General features: G+C 43.1%; 1 protein-coding gene across 1 annotated transcript in view; it reads left to right on the top strand.

Annotated features, from left to right (window-relative positions):
- SMCHD1 (structural maintenance of chromosomes flexible hinge domain containing 1) overlaps positions 1 to 22,938 on the top strand; it is a 504,574-nt gene that overhangs the window by 263,460 nt on the left and 218,176 nt on the right. Inside the window, exons 31-32 of the mRNA XM_040354031.1 lie at positions 7,741 to 7,820; positions 22,412 to 22,573. Coding sequence (XP_040209965.1) covers positions 7,741 to 7,820; positions 22,412 to 22,573 — 242 coding nt within the window. The remainder of the gene's footprint in view (positions 1 to 7,740; positions 7,821 to 22,411; positions 22,574 to 22,938) is intronic.

Here is a 22,938-nt window from a genome sequence, read left to right as displayed (position 1 = left end):
CATACAAGTGTCAAGAAGAAAAACACTCTACACAGGTTTTTAAAGTCATTTTATTAGGCAGCCCCGGGGTCTTCCGTCTTCGGGGGTCTTCTTCTGACTTTGGGGGTCTTCTTCCAACTTCGGGGGTTTCTTACGACTTCTCTGCTCTCTTCTTCCCTCCGGTGTTGTCTCCGCGCTCTCTTTTTCTTCTACCGCTCTCTCTTTTCCATCGTCTTCTTCCCTCTTTTCTTCTTCCGATGTTGACAAAACGCTCTTTCCTACTGTAATGCTGTGTGCGCCGTGCGCAACGATTTATATAGGCACTTATGTCGTCACCACCCAGAGCATGATGGGACTGTGAAGTCATAAGAGGCAGGGTCACCTATATAAATTGTTGCGCACACGGCATTACAGCGGGAGAGAGCGTCATGTCAACATTGGAAGAAGAGAAGAGGGAAGAAGACGATGGAGACGACCGGGCCAACGCTACTAAATGATCTTTTTGAGTATAATGCTACAAGCTTGGCACACCTATTTTTGGTCCGTTTCTCCCATTGTTCTTTGTAGCACCTCTCAAGCTCCATCGGGTTGGATGGAAGATGAACCTTTGCCCCAGTCTGAGATCCATAGCGCACTGGAGCAGGTTTTCATCAAGGATGTCTCTGTACATTGCTGCATTCATCTTTCCCTCGATCTTGACTAGTCTCCCTATTCCTATTGCTGAACAAGATCCCCACATCATGATGCTGCCACCATCATGCTTCACTGAAGGGATGGTACTAGCCAGGTGATGAGCGCTACCTGGTTTCCTTTAGACATGATGCTGGTCATTCAGGCCAAAGAGTTCAAACTTTGTTTCATTAGACCAGAGAATTATGTTTCTCATGGTCAGAGTCTTTCAGCTGCCTTTTACCATACAGGCCTAATTGGAGGACTGCTGCTGAGATTGTTGTTCTGGAAGGTTCTCCTCTCTACACAGGGAAAGGGTGAAGCTCTGTCAGAGTCCCCTTCTTGTTCTTGGTCATCCATCTATCTACGACCCTTATCCCTCAAATCGCTCAGTTTGGCTGGGTGGCTCGCTCTCAGAAGAGTTCTGGTGGTTTCAAACTTCTTCCATTTACGGATGATGGGGGGGGTGGGGGGGCACTGTTCTCATTGGGATCTTCAATGCTGCAGACATTTTTCTGTTCCCTTCCCCAGATCTGGACCTTTATGGCCTGGTTTTCTCTAAAATGCACTGTTAATTGTGGGACCTTATATAGACAGGTGTGTACCTTTCCAAATCATGTCCAATCAACAATGTACCAAATACTGTGCACGATAAAAAGTTGCAATGACCGCCATTTTTTTTCCTTAGGGTGTCTGCTAAAAAAAAAAGTATAATGTTTGGGGGTTTTGACAAATTTTCTAGCAAACAAATAAAATTTTTTACATGAAGGAGAGAAGTGCCAGAATACACCTGGTGCTGAAGTGGTTACGGACCCTCCGATCCTGCGCGTTCCCGTATCCTGTGACCTTCCCCCAGGCTGTGTACATCACATGATGGTTGTGATTTGACACAGCCATCATGTGATCAGGAGGGCAGATCACAGAGCCCTCCTGCCGATTCGAGATGCGGCTTGTCCGCGCATCCCTCTCCTTCTGAAGTATGTTCAAGAACGTCCACTCAGAAGAAGCAAGTGTCCACCCGGCCGTATATCTGCAGTGGCCAGGTAGTGGTTAAACAAAGCGCGCCACATCGCTCTCCCTAGAATTCATCTTCAAAACTAGTGCTCAGCCCTTCCTTTCAGCACGAGGCTTTGGAACACATAGTTCTCCATGTCCACCCCAAAGCCTTTTTCACAGTGAAGAAGCACCCTCACTTCTATGAGTGGGGGAATGTTGGTTGCAGTTTGCATTCCTCCAAGTCACTGACATCCCATGAGTTTAATTGATACTCCCAAAAGAGTAATAAAATAGAATTTCCAGTCAATACGTTTTTATTAAGAAATTGTAAAATATATATGGGGACAAATAACAGTGGTGCTGGGTTACTTAGTTATTATAATACAACGTTGGTATAACTTCCAACAAACAAAAGTAAGATACATGGAGATATCAACTTGTTCCATCCAATCCCCAACAAAGAGTGGGGTCCCATGTTCAATAAATTAGAATATCAAACTCTACCTCAACCTTTTTCTCCTCTCAAATGGGACAAAACCTGCCCAGAGACAGTCCGATTTGCAGACCACCATGAACCATCTTTTGTCCCAGCATTCCCTTTGTCTAACATTTTTGGGTCCCATTTTGTACATGGCCCAGGCAAAAGTTTTTCCTCCAGCAAACAAGCTCCCCCCTCCCCCCAAGATCCTATGTTAGGTGCTTTAAGATCAAAATGACCATACCTTAGAGATTATCCATGAGTGGCCTTTGCCTTATGATGACCTAATTTGAGATTGTTCCTTACACTCACTTCCTCTCAAGGCCAACACAATGTACTGTGACCTGATTCAAACAGACTTCTTTTGATCTTGTTGTGCTTCTATCCAGACAAGCAAGGCACTTCTATCTTGATGAATTTCCAAGCCAGCCATGAAAATCTTCCATACTCATGAAGCATGGTAACAGATGCCAGCTTTACAGACTGGGGAGGAGTGCTCCAATCAATCTCTCAAGGTTCAGGAAACCTGGTCCCCAAAATCCCTGAACTCAGAGCAATAAAATTAGCTCTACTTTACTGGTCCCCCCTTCTTCGGGGATGCCTTATCTCGAGAGGACTCGCACAGTTTAGTTAGAATTAGAGGAAGATTCTTCTAGCATGTCAGTATCAGTAGAAGGGGAAATCGATGATAAAGCTCCTAAAACACAAAGATTTCTGTTTCCATCAGATGACAGATGATCTTCTGAAAGTAATTTACACTTGAACTTGAAGAAAAGCAGTAGGATTTATCATCGTATGATCAACTATACTCAGGGTTACAAAAAAAAAAAAAATGCCTATACACCTTCCCGGTTCATTCTACTCTACTGGACAACATTAAGAGGTAATGGGGGAAAAAAGGAAAGTGTTGATTCCAAATAACTTGAAAATTAGATTTTTCCCTTCAAAGAAGAGGATACGTTATAGAAAAAAGTGGGGTTGGGACTTTATATGAGGCATGTGGTTTGCACCACCACAGGCCTCCATCCCTAAAAGGGTTTTAAAAAATGGAAGGTTGGGACTTTAAATGAGATGCGATTAGCAAAATGCGATTAAATATACATATGGAAAATACAAAAATTCTTACCATAATAGCCAGGCTCAAAAATACCAAACCAAAGAAGCACAAAACCAAATTAATCTGTCTAACTGTATGTAATTAAAACAGAGGTTTAGTTGCAGTCATTTGCAAATGTCTGGGAAGCTGCAGGCCACGTCACGGCACTCTATGTAACTGCAGTCCTAACTATGAATTTTAAGGCCTCCAAAAGGAGGAACCCAGGTGTGCTAATTAATAGACAGGGAGCAGAAGTCAACCTAGAAGAGGATACGTTGCTCCAGGGAAACATGTCCTAAGTTAGACGCCCGCTATCAAAAACTTCTAAAAGGCCTTTCCTTTGAAGACCGAGGTGCTCTAAAAGATCCTATGGATTGTAAAGTAGAAACATTTTTGAAACATGCCTTGAAGATGCAACTGCATAGCCTGTACTTTGGACGTCTGGTTGGGTCAGCTTCATTCAGATCTGGAACAGGGAACCCCAAGCAGAGAAAATTCTTTGGTCATTGTCAGTCTTGAAGTTCCTGCAGGCAGACACGGACCAAAAGTTATCTGTAGACACTCTTAAAATTCATGTACCATCCCTCTCTAACTTTCTGAAAATTAAATTAGCAGAAAACCCTCTGATAAAGAGTTTTTTTTTAAAAGTTAAGTGTGTGAAGTGAAGGCTAAGACAATTGTTCCTGCTGTGGAGAAACCACTGCTGTATCTTAATGAAGGGGTCACGGAACTACCTAGAGGTTTGATAGTGAGAGTGCCATTTTTGGGGAGAGAAAGCATATGTGATTTCTATAATTTGAGATCATTCCTGTCTGCTAAGAGGCCATATTATCTAGTGCACTTTATGCACTGGAGCAGTTTTATCATTTTGTGCACAGCGCACTTTGAAAGCACATAGACACTTTATGATGAATTTATTTGTTATGGACATTGAATGTGTGATTCCTTGATGTATTTTTAGTTTGCACTTTATAAAAAATAAGTATAATATATAATCATGGGTATTGAGTTGTAAATAATATTTCATTTAAAGGGACAGCACGCTTTTATTTTTAGAATTCAATTGGGTCCAGTATTCATGATTAAGTTGCAGTAGTCCTGTAGCCACAGTTGCTTAAATGGCACGGTTTTATTATATATAACTATCTTTTATTAGCAACCCACTGTTGCAATAAGAAAGGAAACAAAGCGAATTGTATTAAAGTATAGTATGGATCTCCAATTCCTCGTTTTAACCCCTTTGGAGACAGCGTGTGTTGAGAGTAAATATCCAAAAAGTCTCCCTATGACATCTTTTTGGAATCTTTCTCCGAAGTATCTGCCGTTGGGTATAGTTTTTACTACCCAAATTCTAAGGCCTTCTGTGGACTTATGTTTTAATGTGAAGTGTCCTAATTCTATTTCTATGAACACCAATGTAGTAGAATCTCATACATACACAAATGTATAGAATTGCTATTACAATAATGAATATATAATTCTGGGTCTGAAAGGGGGCTGTCCCAAATGATGATAATGTTGTTGATGTATTATCCAAATAAGACTATATGGGGAGCAAAGGGATTGTGTTTCCAAATAAAGGATTGCTCCCAAAGGGTCATAGTTAAATTCACGTGGCGGGGCACAAAATCATGCCTATTGCTGTTCTGCAAATTTTGAGGTAAAATGAATTCTCAAATATGAAGGAATTGCGTTAAAAAAAGAGGTACTGTCTAGAACAAATTGGACCTGGGTGTGATGCAACTCTGAGTTGGTAGCTAAAAATATTCTAATGCCCTTCATCCTATCTCATAAGGAATGGAGGTGTATAGCGAATTCACATCCAAAAACAACCAGATGTATCTAATCTTCCAAGTGTAATATTTCAAAGTCTCTGACAAGTGCAGGGAATTACTAATATAAGATGATAGAGACTGTACAAATGGTTGTAAAAAGTGATCTATATATTGTGAGAGCCCATTGGTGAGGCTATGGTTGGCCTCAACTCATTTGGGTTCTTATGGACTTTAGGAATGTGAGAAAAACAAGGCATTTCTATTATTTCTCTATACAGAAAAGCAAATTCACCCTGAATTGATAACTCCATCAACTATAGCTTTATCTACAAGGGACTTCTACCAGTCGGTATTCCCTTAATGCAGAGGTGCCCAACCTTTTGAAGAGCGAGGGCCACTTTAGCGACTTAGTAACTGGTCGTGGGCCACAATAAGCGGAGTGGAAAGAATGACAGATCCATGTCCGCTCTGCATATGCAGAGCAGACACGAACACAGCCCACTCTACTATATCCTAATCCTAGTCAACCAGAGGGAAGGGGATTGGAGGTAGGTGGGTGCAAATGGACACAAGTCTGTTTACATCTGGCGTTCCATAGAAATGAATGGAGGGTCCGATTGGGATGGACCGACCATGTAAAAGGGGCCTAAGGCTGCTTTCACACTGATGTGCTGCATTATACCTGCACCGCAGTGCTCCTGTGGCTTTCCTGTGCGTTAGCTGCACTTTTCCATAGACTTCTAATATGTCCTCCAGGTGTGGCACACTTTCTGAAAGCGCAACAAACCCACAGGTAAGAACAGAAGTCTATGACTCAGTGCAGGAAACCCGAAGGTGCACTGTGCTGCACCTGTGGATCAGTTTGGAAGCAGGCCACCAGTAACCACTGCAGAACAGATATGCCCATATATACACTGAATTTAGTGATTAAAACGTACCTTTAATAACAGGCTTCCATTCAGGCACGGCTGGCTATTGCTATCCCAGGCGGAGTACATTTGGTATCACTCTGTTGTGACAGGTGCCGGCGCTATACAGAAAGCATCAGGATATGCAGCTCTGCTCCCTCCGCAGCCACTTGCTTCCTTCAGAACACTGATTCTCTGGGATGGCGGTTTGGCAACCCGCAATCTGGGCTTGCCAACCTGCTATCCCAGAGCAGGAGGTTGTGGGCCACATTCAAGGGCTCTGTGGGCCACTGGTTGGGCACCCCTGCCTTAATGGATCCTAAGGCAATTTAAGATGTGTAGATTTTTTTAGACAGGAGACTACTTGGTTTGTATTATATGCAGATTTATCTTGGAAGATCGTACTTCCTCCTTTATCCTTTGTCCTGTTTTCTGATGTATTCTGTTTTTGTTGTCAAAGCCTTTTCAAGCTTTGTTTTGTTACTCAGATTAAATGTCTTGCAGTGAACAGATGCATTTGGAGTTTCACGTAGTGTTAATATTTGTGAATAGTAATAGTAATTTCCCCATTTTTTATTACATGGACTGCAAGTGTTCATTTTGGTTGGTTTTTACCACTTCCCGCCCGGTCAATATACAATTGACGTCCGGGAAGTGGTTGTGAAATCCTGACTGGACGTCTATTGACGTCCTGCAGGATTTCATGCCGGCCCGCGGCGATCGGTGATGTGACACCCCACATCACCGATCGCCGCGGGCCGGCATGAAATCCTGCAGGACGTCAATAGACGTCCAGTCAGGATTTCACAACCACTTCAAGGACGTCAATTGTATATTGACCGGGCGGGAAGTGGTAAAAACCAACCAAAATGAACACTTGCAGTCCATGTAATAAAAAATGGGGAAATTATGCGGAGGCTCTTTACCACATGATCAGCCGTGTCCAACCATGGCTGATCACGATGTAAACAGGAAGAGCCTTTGATCGGGTCTTCCTCACTCGCGTCTGACAGACGCGAGCCGATCGACGGCTCTCCTCACAGGGGGGGTTCGCGCTGATTGTTTATCAGCGCAGCCCCCCCCTCGGATGCCAACACTGGACCACCAGGGAGTGCCCCCCGGTTGCCAAATGGAGAAAAAAAAAAAACAATACAAATACCCAATCGATGCCAATCAGTGCCCACAAATGGGCACTGACTGGCAACATGGGCATTGCCTGTAATGATGCCCAGCAATGCCATCAGTGCCACCCTTCAGTGTCATCAGTGCCCATCTATGCCCAGTGCCCATCTGTGCCACCCATAAGTACCCATCAGTGCTGCCTATGAGTACCCATCAGTGCTGCCTATGAGTACCCATCAGTGCCGCCTATGAGTGCCCATCAGTGCCGCCTATGAATGCACATCAGTGCAGCATACCAGCGCCATCTATCGGTGCCCATCAGTGCCGCCATATCAGTGCCCATAATTGAAGAAGAAAACTTACTTATTTGCAAAAAAATTAACAGAAAAAAATAAAAACTAAATTTTTTTCAAAAATTTCGGTTGTTTTTTAGTTGTTGCGCAAAAAATAAAAATCACAGAGGTGATCAAATACCACCAAAAGAAAGCTCTATTTGTGGAAACAAAATGATAAAAATTTAATTTGGGTACAGTGTAGCATGACCGCGTAATTATCATTCCAAATTGCGACAGTACTGAAAGCTGAAAATTGACTTGTGCAGGAAGGTTCGTAAGTGCCTGGTATGGAAGTGGTTAATTGCCTATTACCCAGGGTTTTTTGTAAGCCCTGTTTTGTGTAACAATCTCACACATTCACTAATCTTTTTTTCTATTTCAGATAACTGGCCAATCTCAACAGATAAAAACAGATAAAGAAGGTCGCATGAATATGGGACTGCTTGCGTTTTATGCACCAAAGTAAGCTTTTGATTTGAACTGAAAATAAAAGAAAAATGCTTTTGTTTTTGAATTGTCACTTAAAATGTATTTTCTGTGAGTGTATACACACACAGTGTAAAAAATATATCCGCGCTTAGTCAGTGAAATCGCCAGTAGCTGTGCACTATAACCCAGATATCAGGCACAAATGAGAATATTTAACCACTTAAGCCCCGGACCTTTAGGCAGCTAAATGCCCAGGCCAGGTTTTGCGATTCGGCACTGCGTCGCTTTAACAGACAATTGTGCGATGTGGCTCCCAAACAAAATTGGCGTCCTTTTTTCCCCACAAATAGAGCTTTCTTTTGGTGGTATTTGATCACCTCTGCGGTTTTTATTTTTTGCGCTATAAACAAAAATAGAGCGAGTATTTTGAAAAAAATTCAATATTTTTTACTTTTTGCTATAATCAATATCCCCCAAAAACATATATAAAACATTTTTTTTCCTCAGTTTAGGCCGATACGTATTCTTCTACCTATTTTTGGTAAAAAAAATCGCAATAAGCGTTATCGATTGGTTTGCGCAAAATTTATAGCGTTTACAAAATAGGGGGATAGTTTTATTGCATTTTTATTAATAATTTTTTTTTTTACTACTAATGGCGGCGATCAGTGATTTTTTTTCGTGACTGCGACATTATGGCGGACCCTTCGGACAATTTTGACACATTTTCGGGACCATTGTCATTTTCACAGCAAAAAATGCATTTAAATTGCATTGTTTATTGTGAAAATGACAGTTGCAGTTTGGGAGTTAACCACAGGTGGCGCTGTAGGAGTTCGTGTTCACCTAGTGTGTGTGTTTACAACTGTAGGGGGGGGGGGTGTGGCTGTAGGACTGACATCATCGATCGAGTCTCCCTTTAAAAGGGATCACTCGATCGATGCAGCCGCCACAGTGAAGCACGGGGAAGCCGTGTTTATATACGGCTCTCCCCGTTCTTCAGCTCCGGGGAGCGATCGCAACGGAGCGGCTATAAACGAATAGCTGCGCCGTCGTCCCGGATCGCTCCCTGCGGGATTCCGATCGGACCCCCGATCCGGGGAAAGGCAGGGACGTACATATACATGCGGCAGTCGGCAAGTGGTTAAATAAAGTGCAGCGCTAAGGCAAAGGAGTGCAATTCAAGCGAATAGCAAAACACATGTGATGTGCGTACATCCAAATATATAATAAAGTGCAGTATGTGCATTAATTTACAATGTGAAATGATGAAACTAAAACATATGTGCGATCTTGTATTGCATATAAGAAAACGTGCAAAAAAGAGGGAAGAAAAAGGGACGAATACATACACACGCTACTGCGCATGCGCGATCGCTGTCTGGATTTTGAGGAAGTGTTTGGATTAAAACATGTTCTCAGCTTGAACTTTGCTATCCTGTGTATATGCATTATTGCTAATTAACTGCAAAGAAGAGACAATATCACACTATGGGGAGTCTTTTGTCTCTCTATATACTCCAGTTCTAATGCCGCGTACACACAATCATTTTTCAGCATGTCGAAAAAACATTTTCCCAACTTCATCATTAAAACGATGTTGCCTACACACCATCGTTTAAAAAAAAATGATCTAGCAAAGCGCGGTGACGTAGAACACGTACAACGGCACTATAAAGGGGAAGTTTCATTCGCCTTTGGGCTGCTTTAGCTGATTCCGTGTTAGTAAAAGACGATTCACGCTTTTTTGTCTGTTACAGCGTTATGAACTGTAGTTTTACCAGAACGAGCGCTCCTGTCTCATAACTTGCTTCTGAGCATGCGTGGGTTTTTTACGTCGTTTTAGCCCCCACACGATAATTTTTTACAACCCTTAGAACGACATCGTTTAAAACGGTGGTTCTCAACCTGGGGGTCGGGACCCCCTCGGGGGTCGAATGATGATTTGCCAGGGGTCACAGAATCCTGGGTAGTTCCTGAAGCCCACACCACTCTCACCAGCCTTTTCTCGTCCGCCCAGCTGGGCTGTTCCTGTAGCCCGTGGCCGCCCACTCAGCCTCTTTGCAGCCACCCATTCAGTTCATGGCATGGCTGAGGGGCAGAGACTAGAGGTCAGCTGACTGGTGAGGAATGTGAATTGATAGGGGCTAAAGTAGACAATATCTCCTGATTTCGGCCTAGGTGTCACTGCTGCGAGACACCACAAAGTCTGAGACAGTGAAGCCGGAGACACAGATGACCTTGATCAAGAGCACCTAAGTTGGCTGATCAGAACTACTCCCAGCACTGCTACTCATCCCATTCCCCCTACTCCCACCAAGGAGTAATAGAAGGAATAAAAATAGAGACTACATGGAAGGGAGAGGAAAAGATGGGGAGGGACAAAGAAAAAGGGAGAGAAAGAATAAAGCCCTGTACACATGACGGGATTCCCGATGGTATAAAGTCCCTACGGGAAAATGGAGAACCTGTTCGGTAACTTTCCCTGTGTACACACGAGAGGTTTCCCCATAGGAAAACTGCTGGGTTTAAAACTGCTGGTTAAAAAAAGGAGGTTCTCTATTTTCCCGCCAGGATTTCCAGCCGTTTTCCTGTTGGGAAAACTGTGAGGAAGCATACACACGGCCGGTTTTTCCGGCCAAAAGCTATCTTGGCAGTTTTCCTGGCAGGAAAACCGGTCGTGTGTACGAGGCTTAAGAGAGAAAACAAGAAAGACGGCTAGAGAGGAATGGGGGGAAAAAAACAAGAAATTAGGATAGAGAGAAATAAAAGGGAAAGAAATTAGGAAAAAGAGTGGTACATCCTAAAATGTACCACAAGGGGTTTTAATACTGTACGAGTTGGGACTTGGGGAGCGCTAAATGTCCGTGGGTTAGGGGTGCAAATTACTTGTCTCGCCTTGGGTGCTAACAACCCACGCTAGGGGTCAGGGCACTAGAAAGGTTGAGAACCACTGGTTTAAAACGGCGTTAAAAAATGCAGCATGTTCGAATTTATTTATTTTTTTCGTTTTTCAGAACCTGAAAAATGATGTGAAGCCCACACACGATCATTTTAAATGACATTTTTGAAAAATAACGTTTTTTTCATGCCGAAAAATAATCGTGCGTACGCGGCATAAGGCTTTTTAAAACACCACGCCCTGACCAACTCCTGGTGTATACTATCTGAGGCTGCTGGTGAGAGACGTCTGTTTCAATTCACCTCCTCTTCATGGGACTCAGCTGTACATGATCTATTTTATATTTTTCACTCTTTTTTTTTTTTTTTTGCATGTTTTCTTATATGTTATACACTATCGCATATACATACACGGTAGTGTGTAAAAGTTAGGTGTGAAAAAGAAATGTAAATTAAGAATGCTTTCAGAAATAGAAGTGTTCTAGACATCTTGGAGAATCAGCCACAGATCTCCTGTGGATGTAGGCTGCCTCAAATCCCTCTGTCTCCATGTACTCCCAGGCAGACTGATGTTTAGATCAGGGCTCTGTGAGGACCAAACCATCACTTCTGGGATTCCTTGTTCTTCTTTACCCTGAAGATAGTTCTTAATAACATTGGATGTGTGTTTGGGGTTGTTGTCTTGCTGCAGAATAAATATTGGGCCATTCACATGACTCCCTGATGGAATGGCATGATGGATAAGTATCTGTCTGTATTTCTCAGCATTGAGGACATCATTGATCCTGACCAAATCTCCAACTTAATTTGCAGAAATGCAACCTCATACCAGCAAGGAACCTCCACCATGCTTTACTGGTGCCTGCATTATTGTACTTCTCTCCAGCCCTTCGGTGAACAAACTGCCCCCTGCTACAGTAGACAATTTAAAATTTTGACTCATCGGCTATGTTTTCATGTTTTTTAACCTTGTTCCCACCCCTTGTTCCTTGTGTCTTTCATTTGCTGCATTAAGTTTCCTTGGCTGACCACTGCATCTATGGTCCTCAACAATGAGCCATGAATAAGCACTGAAGCCAGTGCGAAACGTCGGTATTCTCCTGTTCCTATTGCTGTGATCTGCTGTGTTCTTGCTGTTGATTTGAATAAAGACAACCTGTTTGGTTTGGAGTGCGGCTGTCCATCCCTCATCTTTTTACCAATACTTACCCATCAGGCCATACCATCAGGGAGGTATGTGATTGTCCCTAAATATATTCTACAGCAGAACAACCAAAACATACAGCCAATGTCATTAGGAACTATCTTCAGAGTACAGAACAAGGAGTCCTGAAAGAGATGGTTTGGCCGCCACAGAGCCTGATCCCAACATAGTCTGTCTGTCTGGGACATTTTTGTCGTGCAACCAGTTAAAACAACAGATACAATATCTGGTGTAGGCTAAGCATAGAAGGAAAATCATACTCTTCTGACCAAAATACAATATTGATCATATATATGTAGTGTATCCATTTTGCCCAAAGCGTTTCGCGCATCTTCATCAGGGACATAAGCTAGAACTAACTTGACAAAAATGAATAAGCTTCAAATAAAGGAAACCATAATGTATACAATACTGCCATGTAAAAGAGAAATTACTTCATGTATCAAAAAAATAACATCAACACTTACAGAAAGTAAGTGTGTATGAGAGATATGTAGCCTATTACCTACAGGATATAGTGAAAAACAACAACTCAGTGTGGTCCCATGATGATAGGGTCACAATGAGGCAAGGGACAAAAGTGAATGCAGAGATTCCAGGGGCAGCAAACATCTGATATAAAAATAAATAAATACAGGCATACCCCACTTTTAAGTACACAATGGGACCAGAGCATGTATGTAAAACGAAAATGTACTTAAAATGAAGCAATACCTTTCTTCACTTCTGGGGTGTCAGGGGCTGTAGAGGGGTGTCAGGGACTATAGTAGGGGTGTCAGGGACTGTAGTGGGGGTGTCAGGGAGTGCTTTTCCAAGTAGCAGGGAATCTGAACTATCCATGCACGGATTACTCAGCTGCAGCTTTAGCTTGAGAGACACTTTACATACACTCATAGGTATGTCCTTACTCGCGAGTGTATGTAAAGTGAGTGTACTTAAAGCGGGGTATGCCTGTATATGTAATATTCAATGCCAAGAGCCAAAAACATATTAATAACATAAATTAACCTTACCAGTTGCCGACCGCCCACAATACATTTACTGCGGGTGGCCGACATGGGCAGGCTGGATTACATAAATGTACGCCATCCAGCCTGTTCTGAGTTAGCGGTGCACTACACACCCTTTGACGCGACCGCTGTTTCCACTGAACACAGGGGATCACGATCACATCAACAAAGCTGTTATGAATGAATTTAATTCACAACAGCTGTGTTTCCCCAAATTTTCCTGACACTTTATTGGCCTTAAGAGACCAGATGGGCCATCAGTACACCAGGATTGATACATTTTCAAATATATTTACCAGTTTGTAGATGCCTCAAATTTAACAAAACCAATTAATATACACTTATTGAGATATATTTTTTAACCAAAGACATGTAGCAGAATACATTTTGGCTTAAGTTTATGAAGAAATTTAATTTCATTGCATATGTTTTATAACGTAAAGTAGAACATATCTTTTTTTTTTTTTTCTTCCTCAAAATTGTCAGTCTTTTTTCATTTATATAGCAAAAAAATTAAAACCCAGTGGTGTACAAATACCACCAAAGAATAAACTACTTGTGTGAAACAAAATATATAAAACATTTCATTTGGATACAGTGTTGCATGACAATGAGCACAGTGCTGAATAGAAAAAAATGGCCAGGTCATACAGGGGGGTAAAACCTTCAGGAGCTAAGGTGGTTAAAGACACCAGGGGGGCATTACAGTCAGCATCCTTCCAGTAAGGGAGAAGCGCAGACAGCCAGGCCCCTGCAAGTACCCCTTATAAATGGCTAAAGACAGGAAATTAAGGATGGGCGGAAAACTGCATGATGATCAAGGAGTCCACGGTCCAATAGAACGTATACGTATAAAAAGAAACAACCAACATACTGTAAGTTGTTGCCCTCTACTGGATCCCCCACCATGTTTGACCTAGAAATACATAATTTCCAGAAACTGGAAGTGACTTCAATGCTCATGCTCAGCAGCAGCATGTAACAACCATCTTGGAACGTCCCTACATTACCAGTTTGTGGCCCTTCAGCCGCTTCTACACCTTAGCTGTCCACCAGGGTTCTGGTTCTCAGGATTAGCCCTGTTGGATCCCTATATTAGGATACATTGAAGACCTACTGTTGAGAGAACAATCGGGGCAGGTTCTGTCGGAACCTTGACTGTCACTTAGACCCTTAAACACTGGCGTTTTTCAGGCGCTTTAGCTTTAAAAAAAAAGCACCTGTAAAGCACCTGAAGGAAGCTGCATCTGCAATCCCAATGTGAAAGCCCAAGTGCTTTCACACTGTGGCGCTGCGCTGAAAGGGCGTCCAAAAAAGTCTGGCAAGCGGCTTCTTTGCGGCGCTTTAGGAACCCTTTCACACGGGAGTTTTTCAAGAGCTTTATAAAAATAGCGCCTGTAAAGCGTCTGAAGAAAGCCGCAGCTTCAATCCCAATATGAAAGCCTAAGTGCTTTCACACTGAGGCGCTGCGCTTGCAGGGCGTCAAAAGTCCTGCAAGCAGCTTTTTTTTTTTTTACTGAAAAGATTTTTATTTTGAAGAAGACAAAATACAAAATACATCCAACAAGGTTGGTTATAAGCATGAACATTCCGATAAGGCATATCCCAACATAAAACAGTCAGAGGAAAGGCCCTCTGTGATCATCAATTAGAACAGAGACATCATATCCACGAAGACAGTTAATTTGAACTCGTAACCATCATCTGTCATAAGTGTCATAAGGAAAGCCTTTAGCCAAGGGTCAACCAGGTTAACGTGGAAAAGCCAAAGAAAAGTAAAAAACAAATCAAAAAAGATGACAAAAAATAAAAGACACAAAAATCATAACGAATCACATGAAATCTTATCATCTGAACGAGATCGAGATAGTTCTTCTCTAATAAACCATATACTTAAATTAGTCTATGACTGTTCCATTATACGATGTAAGAACCAAGGGCTCCATTTAGCATCATGAAGATGCATAGTGTCTCTAAGAGTGTGATGAATCTTCTCTGTGAGCATAATCTGATCCACCCTAGCTACTATCTGTGCCAGAGGAACCACACTGGACTTCCAGTGGAGCGCAATTGTCCACTGAACTGCCACACAGATAGTGTGTAGCAGCCTGCATCAGGGGTTTAGGAGTATCGGGGATACTCTCGAACAGCAAACAGTGAGTGTGTGTCAGAGCCATGCCTCCCCCAGCCAACTTATCCATCAAGACCAAGACCCCCCCCCAGGTTGGGCGCAACTTTTCACATTCCCAAAACAAATGCAAGAAAGAACCCTGATGGGGACATCCGCGAAAGCATAAGGGGGAACTCTGAGGAAAAATTTTACTCAAACGGAGAGGGGTGAGGTACCATTGTGTGAACAATTTCACTGCTGTCTCCCTAACTGAAAGAGAGACAGAACATTTCCTCATGTTCTTGCCAGCATGTCTCCCATCCTTGTAGTCATATTCGAGGCCCAACTCCTGATCCCACTGGGCCATGTGCTTCAAAACCAAATCGCCCTCCCCCACCTCCCCATAGAGCGGTACAGTACCGAGATGAGACCCTTCTGTCTAGGGGAGGTTGAACATAGCGTCTCAAACACCGTGTTAGTGTCAGAGGGTACAGCTGCGTAATGTGTTTGAAAGAAATGACGGATCCTGCAAATACCTTATAGAACTCCCTCAAGGGGATATCTTTCAATTCCCTAAGAATAGAGAAGGAAATGAATCCACCATCATGTTGCAGGTCCGCCAAATTATGTGAGATCACAGCTAACCCACCATCCGAAACTAGAGGGTGAGTGAAAGGCCAGGTGAAATCTAGGGTCGCCCCAAAAAGGAGGCCCCAGGAGGGGAACCTAGAAATAAGTGCCATACCGGGAGCCAAACCTTCCTCCACAACCCCAGCTCCTGAGATACAATTTGTTTTTTTCCTTTAGTGACGCAGAATATGACTTTGAGGACCATAAAATGCTGGGTAAATAAAAAGGTTTAACTGAGTCAGCCTCGAAACGAACCCAGGGGACTCTAGAGGGCGTCTGATGTTCCACTGTGCTACTTGAGAAAGGCCTGCTAGCCATGAAATACAGCCAAAGCTGCGGGACTCCCCAGACCACCCATCCTGTATGGACTATAAAGCACTTGTCTAGAAAACCTTGAAGGCTTGTCGTTCCAATAATTTTGTTCAAATGAGATTGTAGTTTCAGGAGAAAAGTTTTTGATAAACCCACTGGAAGGGCCCTAAAAAGGTACATCAGCTTGGTTAAGAATGTCAGCTTACTTGCCGTAATCCTACCCAAGAATGATACCTCCTGTTATTTTGACCAGGATTTAGAAGCTGCTGCAATTGAGGCGCACGAATGGGAGGTAATGAGGGAGAAAAACTTGTGCATAATCGCGGGTAATCTGATACCTAAAATAGGAGATGTCTGAAACTGCCCAATGAAACTTAAAGGACCTCCTGAGGTTCTCTAGTTCAGCAGGAGGGAAGCCTACAGGGAGAGCCACTGATTTGTTAACATTCACTGCTAGGCCGGAAACCTCAGCGAAAGAGGAAAGGGTATCCAAAAGATTGGGTAAAGAAACTAAGGGGTTGGTAAGGAATAAAAGCACATCATCTACATACATGCACAATTTGTACACAGAATCAGATTTACTGTAGCCTGCAATATCAGGGTGCCTAAGAATTGCAAAGGCCAGTGGCTCAATCGCTAGGGCAAAAATGAGTGGCGACAGGGGGCAGCCCTGCCTTGTCCCCCTACCTAGCTTGAAAAAACCAGAACTACAGCCCGGGATCCTAACTCGTGTACTGGGATTCCGATAAAGTGCGTGAAATGAGTGCAGAAACTCCCCCCCAATACCATACCTCTGAAGCAGGTGAGACACATAGCTCCAAGACACACTGTCGAATGCTTTGTTAATATCTAACCCTAGTAGGAATAATTTTCGAGAAAATAAGTTTGCATCTTGTATCACATCCGCTGCTAAGCGGATATTATCCGTAATAAACCTATGAGGGATAAAACCTGATTGGAAAGGGGAGATCAAGGAGGAAATTACACTACCGAGCCTATCAGCTAGGATCCTACTAAAATTTTTTAAATCATTATTCATCACCGAAATTGGTCTAAAGTTTTGGGGTAGGGAATGGTCCTTGTTGGGTTTGGGTATAAGGGACATGTTGGCTAAAAGCATCTCTTCAGGAAATGACCCACCCTGGAGAACAGAATTAAATAATCCAACCAATTTAGGGGCCAATTGGGGGGCAAACTTTTTATAATAAACAGCTGAAAAGCCATCGGGTCCAGGGGAGGAGCCATTCTTCAGACTTTTGATAACCGCCAGGACCTCTGAAATCGAGATGGGCACATTAAGTCTATCAGATTGGGACCTAGACAGGGACGGGAGGGGGACATCTTCAAATTTATCCTTGGAAGCTTGAGAAGGCTGAACTTTGGGGGCCTCTAACAGGGAGGAATAATAGTCTTTGAAAATATCTAGCACTTCCTGAGGGTGTGAAGTCAAATGTCCAGAGGGAGACCTAAGTTTGTATACATGAGGGGGACGGAGGGACTGATTAAGCTTCCTGGCGAACATCGTGGATGCTGCATTACTATGCAGAAGAAACCTGGCTCTGGACCATCTCAGTGCCTTCTCCACTTTCGCCGAAAGAAGAGCATCCAACTCTAGACGCTTTTGATCTATAGTCCGTCTAGTGGACTCTAATGTTAGAGCTGAGGCATTTTTATATAGTTTATCCAGTTCAGTAGTTAGTCTGAGAATGTCACATTTATTTTGTTTATTACGGGCTGCCGCCAAACTAATAAATTTGCCTCTCAGCACTGCTTTATGCGCAACCCAAACCGTGGAGACGGGAGTCTCAGGGATAGCATTAAGGGCAAAATAACCATCTATGGCCTGCGACATCTCAGACTCCACCACATGATCCGAAAGAAGGGCCTCATTAATTCTCCATGTATAGGAGGAGGGGGTCTGTGAGATAAAATCAGTGGAGAAGGATACAATATTATGATCAGACCAGACACAACTATGCACAGAGGAGTCCCTCGAGTTAGCCAAAAGAACTGGAGTGGAAAATACATAGTCCAATCTTGAGTAGCTGTCATGTGGGTGGGAATAGAACGTGTATTCCCTAACCCCCACATTGTGCGCCCTCCAAGAGTCCACCAGCTGAAATTCCCTCAGGCCTCTAGTCAGAGACTTGGAAAAGGCCCCTGAGCTCACAGTACCAGATGACCTGTCCAGGGCAGGGTTGGCAACCAAGTTAAAATCCCCTCCTATCAACATATGAGGCGAAAGAAACTTATTCAAAATGTCAAAAAAAAATGAGAAAAAAGAGGCTGGGGATTCATTTGGGGCGTAAATACTAGCAATAGTAAGTTCCCTATTACAAACAACTCCTTTAATTATCACAAAACGACTCTCTTTGTCTTTATATACCCTCTGAACATCAATGGGGAACGAATTATGCAAAAATATGGCTGCGCCCCTACTCTTGGAGGAGTGAAGAGTATAGAAAGACTGAGAAAAGGCCCTATTGAAGTAATTCGGGTGAGAGGAGTGGGCAAAATGAGTCTCCTGCAATAGGAGTACCTGAGCCTTTAGTTGTTTATATTGAGAAAAGGCCTTCTTTCTCTTAGAGGGGGAATTGAACCCCTTCACATTATGTGAAATGAAGTTAATCATAGGTCAAATTGGGGAGCCAGCCAACCCACGCCCTGGAAGAGGGGCACCAACACACCCATCATCAAAGGACCTGTAACTACATGAGACATATGACACCTGGAACCATATTTGCACATCTTAGAGAAGAACCAAAGCCATAGAATATGTTTAAATGAAAAAAACAGAGTCAAAAAACATCATAAAAATAAAGAGTAAAAAATAAAGTTTAAAACAAAAAAAAGACATTGGATCAGGGAATCTTCTGAGTCCTGAAAAGAGATACAAAACACTGAGGCACAAAGGCCTCGGACCCAGCATGAGCTCAAAACCAAAATAAAAGCCCAAACTAAAAAAGGGGCAAACAGCACCATCCTCCTGAGGAGCAGGGTGAGGAGAGCTCAGCATTGCTGGGGTGAGCCACAGTGCGCGGCACCAAGGGAGAAGTAGCGAAGTGTGATGAGACTGAAGAATATAAAAAAGTGATTGTCATCGTCGTCCAAGACTATGAGGGAGCCTTTTGTAAGCCACAATAAGAAAAAAAAAAAACGGCAAAAAAACCCCACCAAAACAGCTACCCGATCCGCGGGGAGGCCTCTTCATATCGAATCCTCCGTCTGTCTCGCCTGTTGGGGGGTGTATGCCAAATCTGCGATGGTCTGGGGGTCAGAGGGGGTCTGCGTAGGGCCGCAGCATCCAAGAGGCCCAACTTCACAAGAATCTCTTGACCTTCTGCGATGTTAGTGGCTGTATAAGTGGAGCCATTATGAGGAATCTGTAACTTAAAGGGGAAACCCCAGCGGTAGCGAATCCTGGCAGCTTGGAGGGGGCCTGTGATTTCCTTCATGGCACGCCTTCTGTCCAAGGTTGCAGGGGAGATGTCAGGGTAAATTTGGATGACATAATTGTCCAGGGTGATTCTAGGGGTGTTGCGGGCGGACCTGAGTACCTCCTCTTTGACAAGAAAGTCCTTCATGCATAATACAATGTCCCTGGGAGGTTTATCTGCAGGGGGTTTTGGTCTCAGGGCCCTGTGAATCCGATCACACGTGAATTCAGAGGCATCCTTGTCTGGGAGAAGTGATTTGAAAATCTTAATGGCTGCTGGGATCAAATCAGTGATGGCCTCAGGGACACCTCTCAGCCTCAAATTATGGCGTCTGTTTCTATTGTCAAGGTCCTCAATTTGGGATTGCATTAGGGAAAAGGCTTCCTGCAGGGATTCATGCTCTCTGCTCAAATCATTATAGGCCAGGGACAGCTCATCATGTTTATTTTCCAATAAATCCGTCCTGGCCCCCAAAGCAGCTATCTCCTGCGACAGAGTATGGGAGGTCTTGTGAAGCTCTGTCTGGAATTTCGTTGCCAGCCGGGCATACATGGCCTCCAGACTAGAGTCCAGATCTGCCTTGGACAGAGCATGCGAGTACTCACCCCCACCTCCGATCGGATTGAGGGATCCCAGTGAGTCAGAAGCCGAGGACGGAGCTGGAGAGAGCGGCGGGGCCCCCGCGCCGTTTTTCGCCATGCTGCCCTGTTCCCTGGCGCGGAGAAGGTAGTGAGTCAGCGAGGTCTGCGAGCGGCTCCCGGATTGTTTCTTCTTGGACGACGGCATGCACAGACGTCTCCGGCGTCGGGGGGAGCAGATGAAAACGGGGAAAGTGCAGAATATAGCCCCCTTGGAGTTAAATAAGTCCCGCGGTGCACGGAGCTAAAGCTTCAAGCCGCCATCTTGCTCAGTGCCGCGCATGCGCTCTCCTGCAAGCAGCTTCTTTGCAGCGCTTTTAAAGCGCCCCTTCCCATTTAAATCAATGGAAAGCACCTGCAAAGCGCCTTGGCATCGGCGCTTTGTGGGCAAATTTAAACCCTTTATTCGGCCACTAGCAGGGGTTTAAAAGCGCCCTGCTAGCGCACGAAAAATGCAGATAAAGCACTGCTAGTTTTAGCGGCGCTTTATCAACGTTTTTCAGGCGCTGGCAGGGCGAAAGGGCTCACTCGGGCTTTCACATTGGGATTGCATTTGAGGCTTCATTCAGGCGCTTTTTTTAACGCTAAAGCACCTGAAAAACACCCCAGTGTGAAAGGGGTTTTAAAGTTTTGGTAGATCCTGAACCCTCAGAAATTGCTGCTGGGACGTACTCATCATTTGGAGTATGAAGATCTGGATCTCTGATCCAATTCTAGCTTTTCAGTCCAGGAATTATTTATTAAGTTTTTTGCATGAGAGTCTTGGGCTTGTTGGTAGTCTCCCATTTGCCCAGTTTCCAGCCAGATGTTTACATCACAATGTTTTGTTGTGAGACAAGTCAATTAAGACCCTGGACAGACCAGTTTGTTTGGCACCAAGGACCAGGCTGTCGCTGGTCTGGTGGCTCAGGATTCTGGCTCTGGACCCCGGGAGGTCCTTTCATCTCGTCTTCCAGAATATTCTCTCAATAGATGTCTGGCTGGAAAGGAGTTATGAGCACCCTATTGGTGCAGTTGACTTGGTCGCTGGAGGAGTCTCATCACCCGAATAATGTCCTGTTAACTTTGAGTGATTTGACTTTTTCTACACCGTTCAATTGTTTTGGAAGGTCATCTGATCTGGGTTTTAGTCAAACACTGGCATGGTGGTAGCATGCATCAACTTTTACGGAGGAACCAGAATTTTCCAGCATCAAGTAGGATCGATTGGATTCTGGGCAGAGTTTTTAGTTTCAGTATTGTCTGCTCGGTACATTCAGACATTGACAGTTAGCAGATAGATTTCCTCAGCGAACATACCAGGTCTCTATTCTACACCTGGAGGTGTTTTAGAACCTCTGTTGCAGGTGGTGGATGCAGGATGTGGATCTCCTGGCCTCCGGGTCCAACAATACATTGTATCCCATAAAATCAATGGATGATGACATTATTCTATTCTACTCAGACTCGTAGGGTGATAATCTTTGTACCCACCACCACTTTTATCCTGCAAGGAACCTTTAATTGAATGTACTGTAGTTTGTCACCATTCCACACACATGCACAATTTTAAAGTGTGACATGTTTGGTATCTATTAACTCATCACAACTTAATCTTTTATTTTCCCAGAAAATTGGTTATTGTGTATTTTTTTTCCTGAAAATTTGCATTTGATAAACCGCTACTCAAAAATCGTGTGGCATTAATTAATTAAATTGTAACCTATACTATTATTTTCCAGGGTCTTTGCTTTTAAAAAAGAAAATGTATGAAGGTTCTAAGTAGATGTCTAGCAAAAAAAATTTTTTTTACATTTTTCTCTTTTATTTTTTTTACATGTATGTGAGAAGTGTCAGAATTGTCTTGGGCAGCAAGTGGTTACGATTTTTATATAGGGAGTCTTCCATGTAGCTCCTTATGTTCATTCCACTGTAACGCCATAGGTCTGAATCTGGTTCTGCCTGTGCTTCACAAACTACTGTTTAAACCTATCATAGACGTGTGTCTCTCTCTCTCACTCTCTCTCCCCCTCTCTCTCTCCCCCCTCCTCTCTCTCTCTCCATTATTATTCTGCCTCTCTGTCTGGCTTCAGTTCACAAAAAAGAAATTTCACTTGTTTTTATTCTGGACGGTTCTTGTGAGATTGTGCACAAGTTTTTTGTTTCTTCCCTTACTTCCTGCCTGGTGAAACCGTTGTCACTGGGACAGCAATAAGGTTCTGATTCTTTATCACTTTATCCAAAACAAAAATTATTGGGCTGGAAATTCACTTTGTCATTCATGCTACAATTCAGTATTTTTTGTTCTGGAGAATTTTGTACTAGTAGCTGGTACATTTTGTCACTTTTTTTTTCAAAATAATATATAATAATGTTTTATGGTCTTTCTTTTTTTTTCTTTAGGGCTGTTTATTCCTTGCAATGTAAAGCATCGTATCACAAAAGTATTCTGGAAAGTCAACCAGTCAAAGTTAAAGTAATGCCAGACCCTGATAAACCAGTCTTTGTTTCTGTTAAATTTGATAAAGATGTAGATTTTACAGCTGGAAGTGTTTTTCCAGGTAAGTTGTGTGGAATTAAGACTTGGGGAGAGAAAGTGGCCAACCTCAGGTTAATTTGTTAAAACCATTCTTGCTTACAAAGTAGGGATCATTTTTATGTTAAGACTATGTTGATCACCAATGGCCTCCATGTGCTGTGCCCTGAAAAAACTATTCATGCCACTTAAAATTCTTTACATTTTGTTATGTTACAACAATAAACGTAAATGTATTTTATTGTGATGTTATGTGATAGACCAACATAAAGTGACACATAATTGTGAAGTGGAAGGAACATGATAAATGGTTTTCCAATTTTTTTACAAATATATATCAAAGTGTGACATGCATTTGTATTCAGCCCCCTTTACGCTGATACCCCTAACTAAA

The sequence above is a fragment of the Rana temporaria genome, chromosome 5 (assembly GCF_905171775.1).
Source record: "Rana temporaria chromosome 5, aRanTem1.1, whole genome shotgun sequence".
In the NCBI taxonomy this organism is placed as follows: domain Eukaryota; kingdom Metazoa; phylum Chordata; class Amphibia; order Anura; family Ranidae; genus Rana; species Rana temporaria.
The sequence above is the reverse complement of the archived record's forward strand: the minus strand, read 5'-3'. Positions and strand labels throughout refer to the sequence as shown.